Source organism: Mobula birostris, chromosome X (assembly GCF_030028105.1).
Source record: "Mobula birostris isolate sMobBir1 chromosome X, sMobBir1.hap1, whole genome shotgun sequence".
In the NCBI taxonomy this organism is placed as follows: Eukaryota; Metazoa; Chordata; class Chondrichthyes; order Myliobatiformes; family Myliobatidae; genus Mobula; species Mobula birostris.
Genome location: NC_092402.1, coordinates 66,277,618 through 66,289,945, shown reverse-complemented (window position 1 = coordinate 66,289,945; position 12,328 = coordinate 66,277,618). Strand labels below are relative to the sequence as shown.

General features: G+C 41.1%; 1 protein-coding gene across 4 annotated transcripts in view; it reads right to left on the bottom strand.

Annotated features, from left to right (window-relative positions):
• Positions 1 to 12,328, bottom strand: part of lmbr1l (limb development membrane protein 1-like) — a 112,998-nt gene that overhangs the window by 26,759 nt on the left and 73,911 nt on the right. For all 4 annotated transcript variants that reach the window (XM_072249061.1, XM_072249060.1, XM_072249062.1 and 1 more), the window contains 7 exons: positions 10,527 to 10,630; positions 6,994 to 7,120; positions 6,658 to 6,726; positions 3,533 to 3,597; positions 1,770 to 1,842; positions 1,423 to 1,509; positions 1,161 to 1,237 (listed from right to left, as the gene is read on the bottom strand). In XM_072249061.1, the coding sequence (XP_072105162.1) occupies positions 1,161 to 1,237; positions 1,423 to 1,509; positions 1,770 to 1,842; positions 3,533 to 3,597; positions 6,658 to 6,726; positions 6,994 to 7,120; positions 10,527 to 10,630 (602 nt within the window). The remainder of the gene's footprint in view (positions 1 to 1,160; positions 1,238 to 1,422; positions 1,510 to 1,769; positions 1,843 to 3,532; positions 3,598 to 6,657; positions 6,727 to 6,993; positions 7,121 to 10,526; positions 10,631 to 12,328) is intronic.

The following is a 12,328-nucleotide window of genomic DNA, read 5'->3' as shown; positions in this document are numbered from 1 at the left end:
CTTGTTCGTGATATCCCAGCTCCTGTCCTAAGAACCCTAACTGAATACAAGCGTGTCAAAGGCTATCCTCACCACCCTGCCTAACTGTCACCACTTTAAGGGAACTACATACTTGTGCCCCTTGGACCCTCTGTTCTACAGCACTCCCCAGGGTCTAACCATTTACTGTGCAAGTCCTGCCCTGGTTTAACTGCACTCAGCTTGAGTGAAATGGTGCTGAGGGGAACCTTGCAACAAAAAAAAATTAACAGCATAAAATTATAACAAAAAACTGGCACAAAATTGACCTCAATGTAGCAAATTTACTTCGAACTTTTGCAATTTCAAAGCCACTGAGAGCACAAAACTACAAAAGGCCAGCTTATCTATTCAAAGGAAATATGTTGGTGCAAAGCAAACTTTACTAAAACTGCACTGAATGGATTTAAACTTGTACTTTCACCAAGCTCTCTTTGGAATCGGGGGCACACAGTAGTTGTGTTCTGCTGTCAGACATTCATTACAGAATTCCAGATATTAACAGTTCCCAAATTGCTGGAAAATCTTGCAAGTGATCACCTTGCCATTTTTTTAAAATTGTAAAAGATCACAGTGGGCATATCATAGAATGCAATTAGGATATTGCAATAGACAATTCAACATTGATAAGATCCAAAGTGGTTTCGCAGAGAAACACTTAATATTTCCAATCATACCAAATATAGTGAATTTGCAAAGTTTTTAAAATTCAGGAGTTTGACTCAAAACAAAGCTCTAAAACCTCATGCAGCAACAAGGTCAGACTAAAAAGTGCACTGCTGTACACTTAATACATTTGTTTGGTGGTTGCCTGCATTCAGTTGGCAAAGCACTAAAAAAAAAACAGCTTGCAGTACACTTTGTAATCAAATATTCTGTGCGATCAGCAATTCTGTATGAGCAAACAAGAAAATATTGGGTACACCTGAACAAGGTGTATGTTGAGATGAAGTGGACTGGAATGAGGTGTCTGTGTGTACCTTGCATCATTGACCAGTACCTGAATTGATCCATAACATACAAAATAGCTGAGGAGCAGAAAGCAGCCAAAATTTTCACTTGTTATGTTTGGGCAGGCAAGAGGGTAGAATTTCTTTTAAGTTCCCCCCCCCCCAAAAAAAATTAATCTATTATTCACTTACAGTTAATACTAGAAGCAGCAACATTGCCAACAGATAACACAGATTCCTCTGCCAGGCTGATGTCCTTCTTCTCATTTCTATAGGAATAGATTTGTTGTTAGATGTGGAGAGAGAGAGAGAGAGAGAGAGAGAGAGAGAGAGAGAGAGAGAGAGAGAGAGAGAGAGAGAGAGAGAGAGAGAAAAAGAGTAGGGGGGAGAAGGGGGAGAGGGGGTCAGGCAGAGGGGGTTGGGAACAAAGAGACAGAGAGATTATTACTCTTACCTAGTTTAAGCCTCCTAGCATGTATAGCCAGGAACTGATGCTTGAGTGACTCCGTGCTGAAAAACACCCAGCAGGTTGATAACTTGCCTGCCACCATAACAAAATCTATGCATTAGTAACCATGTTGATTTAAAGAAACAACAGATAAAATGGTCATTTAATTGCAAATCAAGCTTTCCAATGTAATGATTTGGGATATAAAGCTGTACAACACAATATAAACCAAATTTTTAAAAAAATTGTTTGTGAATGCAATACTTGTTAGTATTTAACACAAAGAAAGGGATGTTAAATCCAGCTAAGCTTATTTCACCATTGATGGCTGTGTAGAAAGCAGTTTTACAAACCATTTAATTTGTGTGCCAGAGCTGCCTCTTCAAATATTGTACAGTTGAGCTGTTCATCAAGATCTTCTAAAGGCTGAAAGTACAAGAACAAGATGAATGACATATCCCCTCTACCCTCAACGACGTGAATTATAGAGCACCTTTAACAGAGCCAGAGAGCACAACACCACAGAAAAAGGCCCTTTGGGGGCTGGTGAAGATGATAGAGAAAGAGGGGGAGGGGAGGCCAAAGGTGCATCTACTAAGCACTGACTTGAAGGGGGTGAATACCCTGCTTCAAAAATAGAGAGAGTGGGCGAGGTGAGTGGGGGGGGTGCAGAGGAGAGGGAGAGAACTCTCTCCAAAGTTCTAATGAAGTGTTTATAATTGACATACACTTCTCACTTCTCTTATTCTCTTAAGACCACTTATTAAAAGCTACTACACCAATCTTCTGTTACTTTGCATTGGAGAAGGACTTCCTTTATAAACAATGCCATCTTTAGAACACTTTTTTCTGCATGGACTTGCTGACTTCTTTCAACAGCCTTCTTTATATTCTACTTATCTCTGCTGTTGGAAGCAAGTTTAAACTCACTGTGAAATCTTGCATTTCAAAAACTTTCTACTCATTGACCAATGGCAGAATGAGAGAATTTCAAGGCACTCAATGTTTTTGAAGCATATTCAGTGCTATAATCCAGTTTTGCAGAGAGTGAGAGCCCAAACAAGGAGATAACTGATTCGACTCCTTCCCCCTCTCCCCTCCCCACCCCCATCAAATTAAATGGTGCTGCAGGACTAAACTGTCCAATTGATAACTTTCCCATTTATCTTCTAAAAGGAACCACAGGACATTTTACATCTTGGTTTATAACACAAGAGCACTCAAACGTAGAGAGTTTGTATCATGGTCTGATACAGTAATTTGAATATGCAGGAATATAAGAAGCTGCAGAGTAGTGGACTGAACTCAATACATCATGGGCTCATCCCTCCACGTCATCAATAGAATCTACAAGAGGTACCCCCTCATCTATCAAAGATCCCCATTATCTCGGTATGCCACCTTCTCGCACTCATCACTGGGCAGACAGTACAGAAGCCTTTAGTTCCACATCATCAGCTTAAGGAACAACTATGTTTCTTCAACAATTCAGTTCTTGAATGGCACAGCCCTAATCACTACCTCAGTGTATCAACACTATGAGCACTTTGCACTACAATGGACTTTATTTTTGCTCCAATTGTGTTCCTTCTTGCAAAGTTTTATATGATGTTTAACTTGGGTTTTTCTTGTGAATGTTGTGGACCTGTGACGCTGCTTCAAGCAAGTTTCTCGTTGCACCTGGGCATATCACACATACTTGCACATTTGACAATAAATTTGACTTTTGGATAGTTCTTTCAGGAAATCTTCAGTAATTAATGGGCAAATGCAAATAGTGCATGAACCAAGTCAGATTAAAGGTCCCATGCTCACTTGCTCACTACTGTTGTAATTGAGAGCACTCACAATCAGTTAGAACCCAATCTGCTGATTAGTTTAAGTATTTCATGTACTTATTTCAGTCAGTCAACAGCTGGGATTGGAAACGTCCTTGCATTGAAAATCAACATCATCTTTCTTCCCAATTACCAGCCAAGTGACCCTCCTGCAGTGCATACACAGACTGGGCTCACCAAGGCATCAGTCAGCCTGCAAACGCTGCTCAAAAGGGATGCCAGATGGCCGCTAGCACTCAGTAGGATGAGCAAGACCAGAGGTATTCAGAGTTACTCACCCTGGGTTTTACAAGCAGGTGCCCAGTGATTGTAAATATTCGGGACAAGCCAAAAGGAGTGCACGCTGGAAAGAGAAGACAATTTTGGAAATCAAAACCCTTTGCAATTTACTCAGACTGTGCCCACAAATTTAGAGGAACGAGAGGTAACTTAATTGAGATGTGCAATATTTTGTTACATTGACAGAAGATCGGCAGACTGGCAGGAGCCAAAGAATGGAAATAAAAGGGGCCTTTTCTGGTTGGCTGCCAGTGAGTAGTGGTCTTTCATAGGGGTCTGTGTTCTTTTCACGTTATATATCAATGATTTGGATGATGGAATTGATGGCTTTGTGATCAAATTTGCAGATGATACAAAGATAGGTAGAGAGGCAGGTAGTGTTGAGAAAGCAGGGAGTCTGCAGAAGGACTTGGAGAATGGACAAAGAAGTGGCAGGTTGGATATAGTGTAGGAAAGCATATGATGATGGACTTTGGTAGAAAGAGTAAAAGTGTAGACTATACTTTATTGTCGCCAAACAATTGATACTGGAGTGTAAATCATCACAGTGATATTTGATTCTGAACGGGAAGAAAATCCAAAAATCAGAGATGCAAAGGAACTTGGGAGTCCTCATGCAAGATTCCCTTACATTTATCTTGCAGGTTGAGTTGGTGGTAAGGAAGGCAACTGCAATGTTAGTGTTCATTTTGAGAGGACTAGAATATAAAAGCAAGTATGTAAGGCTGAGCTTTATAAAGCATTGGTCAGACCACATTTGGAGTATTGAGAGCAGCTTGGGGCTCCTTATCTAAGAAAAGATGCACTGACATTGGGGAGGTTTCAAAGGAGGTTGACAAGAATGATACCAGGAGTGATAGGGTGAATGTATGAGGAGAGTTTGATGGCTCTGGGTTTGTACTCACTGGAATTTTGAAGAATGAGAGGGATTTCACTGAAACGCACTGAAAAGGATGTGGAAAGAGTGGAAAGGATGTGTCCAATATGAGGGAGTTGAGGACCTGAGTGCACAGCCTCAGAATACAAGGACGTCCCTTTAGAACAGAGATGAGGAGGAATTTCTTTAGCCAGAGGGCGGTGAATTTGTGGAATTCATTGCTACAGATGGCTGTGGAGCCAAGTCATTGGGTATATTTACAGCGGAGGTTGAGAGGCTCTTGATTAATAAGGGTGTTAAAGGTTATAGCAAGGAGACAGGAGAATAAGGTCAAGAGAAAAAAATAAATCAGCCATAATAGAATGGTGGAGCAGACTTGATGGGTAAAATGGCTTAATTCTGCTTTTGTATTATGGTCGATAATTTTTTTTAAAAAAAAAAAGGAGAGGCTGACTGGAGAGCTGCTTGACTATTTGCTCAAATTTGACTTCAACAACGTAGGGCAGGGAGAGGGATAAGGGATCAGCTGTGCAAGACACAAGAGGTGCTGCACTTTGGGAGGACAAACCTCAGTAGGGATTACATGGTGAGTGGTTTTCACTGAGGAATGCGGTAGAACAGAGGGATCTGGGAATATAGATTCATAATTCAATTAAAGTGGCATCACAGGTGGAGAGAGTCATAAAAAAAACTTTTGGCACATCGGCCTTTAATGCATTGAGTATAGGAGATGGAATGTTATGTTGAAGTTGTATAAGACGGTGAGACCTAAACTAGAGTATTGTGTTGAGTTTTGGTCCCAGGAAAGATGTAAATAAGATTGAAAGAGTACAAAGAAAATTTACAAGGATGTTGCCAGGTCTGGAAGACCTGAGTTATAAGGAAAGAATGAATAGGTTAGCACTTTATTCGTTAGAATATAGAAGATTGAGGGGAGATTTGATAGAGATATACAAAATTATGAAGGGTATAGCCAGCGTAAATGCAAGCAGGCTTTTTCCACTGAGGTTGGGTGAGGCAAGAACTATAGGTCATAGGTTAGGTGAAATGTTTAAGGGGAACACAAGGGGAAATTTCTTCACTCAGAGAGTGATGAGAGTGCGGAATGAGCTTCCAGTGGAAGTGGTGGATGCCGGTTGATTTCAACATTGAAGAGAAATTTGGATAAGTACATGGATTGCAGGGGTATGGATGGCTATGATCTGGATGCAGGTTGATGGGAGTAGGCAGTTTAATAGTTTAGCACAGACTAATAGGGCAAAAGGCCTATTTCTGTTATGTTGTGTTCAATGACTCTATGGGATGTGAAAATCAGGCAAGCGTGGACAAGGTGCATGACCTCTGTGAATGTTTTCCTTTTATGTTTCACTCTCCATTAACCCATAGCTTTTATAAGAAATGTGATCCACTGCACTGGCTGTGATAGCTAAAATTTGACTGCACTATTCCATGTTTTTTTTTAAAAAATGTTTTATTCATTTAGCGATAAGGCGCAGAGTAGACCTTCCAGTCCTTCGAACTACACCATCCCAGCAAACCCAATTAACCTTAGTTCAATCACAGGACAATTTTCAATGACCAATTAACATACCCAGTGTGTCTTTGGACTGTGGGAGGAAACCAGAGCACCCAAGGAAATCCCACACATTCCACGGGGAGAATGTAGAGACAGCTTATAGATGGTGCCGGAATTGAACTCTGAACTCCAGAACACCCTAAGCTGTAATAGTGTCACGCTAACTGCTACACTACCTTGGTGCCCATTATTTCTTATTACTATAATTCATTATAGATATAGGATTGAGAAGACAGGGTTAATTGCTCAAATCAACTGTATAGCTTTTAATCAATTTAAAAATAAAGTTCTTGACAACATTTCTACTTCAAAACAATGGCAGCAATTAAAATGTTGAAATGCTGTAGAATTTTCGGAAACAATTAAACCCAACAAACAAAAACTGGCTGCATTAAAAAAAAAAAGAGAACTTCGTGCCAACGCGCAAGGGAAGTCAAACTGTTTGGAAAGTCCTGCTCCGGTTGTGTGGTTTGTCTGTTTTCCCTGTTAAATCTGTTCAACTAAAGCTCTATCCTGGCAGCAAATAAATGTCAGGGTGTCACTGGCAATGCTCAGATCCAGAAAATTAATTTTAAGTAAATGCAGAAGAGTTGTTTCTAAATGCAATTAGCCATCGTGAGATACACAAATCAGAGGCAACACTAGCTATAAATATTTGTGGAGTTACTCACAGAGAAAAAGCATGACTCCAAATAGAGAAACGCAAGAGTGTAGATAGGGCAGGTAATAATCCCACAGATCTGTCAGTGAAAGAAAATGTACATTAGAATACAGGTTAACAAAGAACAGAACAGCAGCAAACAGGGTGTCAACTCTCAATTTGTTAAACTCAACGGCCATAATATCTGAAAGTGCCCAGTCACAAGAATGGGCGAATCTCCATCCTGAAGTAATGCAGGTTTGGGAGGCATGATGTTGTCTTCCAAGTCAAGGGACCAGGATGAAAGGATTAAAATAAACATCATTTCTTGCTGCCATGTCTCCTCAACTTTCCACAAGGTACTCACCATACAGAGATTCTCTACTAGCTGCATCATTGTTGATAATTGCAAATGCCACCCAGCTAATCCCCAGAATCAGGAAAGTCAGCAGAAAGAGGACAACAGCTGTTTCATGTACTCGAGCCATTATTCCCTGTTTAAAACAAAAAATTATCAATTAGGAGCAACACAAACAAAATGCTGGAGGAACTCAGCAGGTCAGGCAGCATGGCCTGGATGATGGAGTCCCTGATGACAGATGCTATTTTTCTATGACAGTATTTAATGTAGATGTGCTCAATGGTGGGAAGGGCTTTACCGTGACAGATGAGGCTGGATCCACTACTTTTTGTAGGATTTTCAATTTTAAAGGCATTGGTTTTTCCATACCAGGCTGTGATGCAACTAGTTAATAAACTCTCCACCACACATCTACAGAAGTTTGCAGACATCCCACCTCTCCCGGAAGTTCCGGGAGTCTCCCGCATACTAACAGCAGCTCCCTGACACCCGCAAATTGCATACAATATCCCGGAAATGAGAGGGAGAGCGGGAGTGGGAGCAACAGTGAGCATCCTAATTGGTCTCTCTCTGTGCTAAGTAGACCGATCAGTTTTCTCTGTGGGCGGGCTTTACAGTCGACCTCTGTCTCTCCATCAGCTAAATTTCGTGCCCATGGCAAAGAGTTTCAAAAAAAATATAAAACGCACTTCACCCCAGACTACACTAAAGTGTACCCCTGCCTAATAGGGGTCAAAATAATGACAGTGTTGCTCGCTGCACTGTTTGCAACAGTGACTTTTCTATTGCCCATGGTGGGTTAAGACTGTAAAAGACATGTTGAGGTGAGTTTAACAGGTGTCATTTGTTCATTAGCATAGCTAATGTTATTTAAACTAGCTGACTAGCTGCTAAGGATCTACTCTATGGATGTCCTATGTGATGAGGCCACGTGCTTCAAGATTCAAAAAACTTTATTGTCATTCTAACCATACATCAGCTCTGCAGGACAGAATGAGACAGCGTTTCCTAGGAACAGTGCAATCATAACATAACAAACACAACACTAAATAATAAACGTGTTTTACTATTTATTGTCATATGTCAGTTAAAATCAAGTTATAATTGTCCAGTGCAAGTTAAGTGTCCAAAGCAGAGTCAGGTGGAGCAGCTATTTAGCAGTCTGACTGCCTGTGGGAGGAAGCTGTTTAGTAGCCTTGTGGTTTTAGTTTTAATGCTCCTGTAACGTTTGCCTGATGGCAGAAGAACAAATAGTTCATGGAGAGGGTGTGAGGGGTCTTTAATGATGTACCGTGTCTTCTGGAGGCATCGACTCTGAAAGAGGTCTTGGACAGAAGGTAGGGAGACCCCAATAACCTTCTCTACTCCCCTAACCACCCTCTGCAAGGCTTTTTTGTCGACAGCACTGCAGCTGGAGTACCAGGTTGTGATGCAAAAGGTCAGCATACTCTCAAACACGCCTCTGTAGAATGTAGTTAAGATGTTAGTGGGGAGTGATGCTTGTTTAAGCTTCCTCAGAAAGTGCAATCTCTACTGGGCCCGTTTCACAATCCCAGTGGTGTTCCTGGACCCGTTTCACAATCCCAGTGGTGTTCCTGGACCAGCTGAGATTGTCCGAGATCTGCACCCCAAGGAACTTGATGTTTTCCACTCTCTCTGCTGTGGAGCCACTGATGCTGAGGGGTGTGTGCTCAGGCTGAGACCATCTGAAATCGACGATCATCTCCTCAGTTTTGGTGACATTAAGCATCAAGTTGTTATCACTGCACCAGCTCTCTAGGTGTTTGACCTCCTCCCTGTACATAGTTTCATCATTTTTGCTGATGAGCCTCACCACTGTGGTATCGTCTGAAAATTTAATGATCAGGTTCTCCTTGAATCTGGCTGCACAGTCATGTGCAGTGGGCTAAGCACACAGCCTTGTGGGGATCCAGTGCTCAGCGCGATGGAGTCAGAGAGGTTCCTGCCAACACGGACTGACTGTGGTGTCTCTGTCAAGAAATCCAGAATCCAGCGACACATGGCAGTGTTAAGGCCAAGCAGTGACAGTTTCTCCACTAGTCTCTGCAGGATGATGGTATTGAACGCTGAACTGAAATCAATGTACAGGATTCTGGCATAAGTGTCTTTGTAAAGTTGTAATAGAATTAAAAAATGACTCCATGATACTGTAATATATAAGTACATACTGTATTTTAATGTCACATTTTCTGCATATACCCAGTTTACAGATTATTTAGTGATTTTGTCTAATCTGTAAACCAAAGTATTACATAAGACGATATAATAAGGATACACCTTATGCTTTTATTTCTTTTAGGGACCACAACATATTAGGGGGGCTAATCACAGGGGAGGTTGCTCAAGTATTTCACAGTTCTTTTCAGCAGAGCCACGTCACAGTACAAGGAAAGTTTGCAAAAGAAATAGAAAAGCTATTTGCATTAGCATTGAGATTGCCAACAAAATACTCAACAAGGAATATGTGTGTGTGTGTGTGTGTGTGTGTGTGTGTGTGTGTGTGTGTGTGTATGTATGTATAAATAGTTTCAATATGTGTCAAATAAATTGTTGTGTTCTTTCATGATCAAATGTCCCATATACATGCGCCCTTAGAGGTCGACCATGGGGGGGGGGGGGGAGATATGGGGTTGCGGGGGCGGGAGTGCTATCTCCCTGAAATGAGTTTTTGCAGGGTGGGATGTCTGAGTTTGCCAAAGTTTTAGATATCATGCCAAATCTCTGCAAACTCCTAAGGAAGTAGAGTCGCTGCCATGCTTTCTTCATAATTGCATTTACATGCTGGGCCCAGACAGGGTCTCTGAAATGATAACACCGAGGAGTTTAAAGTTTCTGACACACTCCACCTTTGATTCTCCAATAAGGACCAGCTTATGAACCTCTGGTTTCCTGCTTCTAAAGTAAATAATCAGCTCTTTGGTCTTGCTGACATTGAGTAAGAGGTTGTTATTGTGGTACTGCTCAGCCAGGTTTTCAATCATAGGTCCAGCATGCAAGTGCTATTACAAAGAAGGCATGGCAGCACCTCTACTTTCTTAGAAGATTGTGCTGATTTAGCGCGTCATCTGAAATATGACAAACTTCTATAGACATGCGGTATAGAGAGTATACTGACTAGTTGCATCACAGCCTGGTATGGAAACACCAATGCCCTTGAATGGAAAAGCCTGCAATAAATAAATAAATAAATAATAGATACAGCCGAGTCCATTATGGGTAAAGCATTTCCCATCACTGAGCACATCTACATGGAAAACTGACACAAGAAAGCAGCATTCATCATCAAGGACTCCCACCATCCAGACCACGCTCTCTTCTCAAACGCGAACCTCAGGTCACACAATACCAGGTTGAGGAAGTTATTACCCCTCAACCATCAGTATCCTGACCCAGAGCAGATAACTTCACTGACCCCAACATTGAACTGCTATTTTAAGGTATTTTATTTTGATCAGTAATACTTAGACATTTACTGCTGAAATTCCAGGTGTCTACAACATAATTGCATCCATTCTCACCTGCTTTGAGCCAGTAAATCCTTCTGATTCAGTGAAGAAGTATGCAAAAGGCATCAGAAACACCAGAGAAATGTTGGAGAAGAGGAAAACAAGGTTCCACAGGCCTGCAGAGAGAAGAGACAAAGGACCCTCACAATCTCTGTAGTTACCTGTCAGGATCAGACTGAATTTGAAATACCCCTGCTGCACAATGCGGCTTTTCAAACTGGCATTACTGAAGCTTAGTTATCTAAAATAACCAAAAAAACATTATTTATAAGCTAACTGGGAAAGCAAAACAATTTGAATAGATTATTCAATAATAATCCACTATAGTAGGATGCTTCTATATTGGAAGCCTTTAGAAATGAAACTTTTTAAAAATATACAATTTGGAACAAGTACCAGGTTTCATCCACTGACACTCATCTGAGCCAAAATATTAATCCTTACAGTACACTGCAAATCTGAATAGCAAGAAGTGTAAACAGGTGAATACTTTCTTGGACATTCAAGCAACTCCTTTTATCGAGACAAACATCACACAAGTAAGTGCACTCTCTCTCACCTGGGCTGTTTGTGTTGGTGTTGCATTGTCAATCCTGGAGTTGGCAATTGCCGACACTCCAAAAACGAAAAGACGACAAAATGGCATTGAATAAGTGACAGAGACCAAGGAAAAAATATCCCAGTGTAGATTTGTGAGGCAGCAGGTATGATCAAATGGCCATTTTCCTCAAAGCTGCAAACTTACTTTGCATTCCCCCAATTTAACACTAGATGGCAGCATTAACTGAAGGAAAAGTGCAGGATAAAGTATGTCTTCATTTTCAAGTGTTAAAAATTATTAACTGAATAACAATCTAAGTTGTAGTTCAGATCAATTATATGTAGACATTAAATTATGTGAGCTATAATAGTCAGTGAGCAGCCGATTGTGCTTTTGAGCTCCTATGGCCAGCAAATTAATTGTGATTATTTAAAAACGCAAACAACAGGAATTCTGCAGATGCTGGAAATTCAAGCAACACACATAAAAGTTGCTGGTGAACGCAGCAGGCCGGGCAGCATCTCTAGGAAGAAGTGCAGTCAACGTTTCAGGCCGAGACCCTTCGTCAGGACTAACGGAAGGAAGAGCTAACTCTCTTCCTTCTGAAACTCTTAGGGTCTCAGCCTGAAACGTCGACTGTTACTCTTCCAAGAGATGCTGCCTGGCCTGCTGCGTTCACCAGCAACTTTTATGTGTGTTAATTGTGATTATTCCTCTTTCTGCATCTTCTGTTGCCCTTCAGTAGCAATTTTATGTGTTGTATTGTACCCTGTCCCAAAGGGCCCAACCATTGCAAAGTTTCTGTCATGTCCCAGGTGACACATCTTCTAGGAGACCCACACGCAAGCGACCAAATCCCACCCAAAAAGACTGGCAGGATAGTGACCTACAGTAGGAACCATGGCTTCATTTCCTCTTTAACTGACACAATTGCTGCTTCAGCTAAAGGTCAAGAAATGAACATTAAAAAAGTCTTGTCAGCTGTTTTACTCTACTTTTGTATAAAGGGACATTCTATTTAGACGGTGTGTGCAGTATTCTTTTTTTAAAGAAAACCGTGGCCGTGATTTGAGGGCAAAATAATGTAATTTATTAAGTTAGAAAACTTCCCTTTTGATCTTGCTTTTTGAAGACTTCAGTACACTTCCCTAAATGAACCAAGTCCCTCTGTAATCTATTATCAAATAGAGGAACCTAAGTGTACAAGGGCAAAGTTAATTGGAAGTGGCGTCACAAGTAGACAGGGTGGTGAAAAGAGTGTTCAGAATGCTGG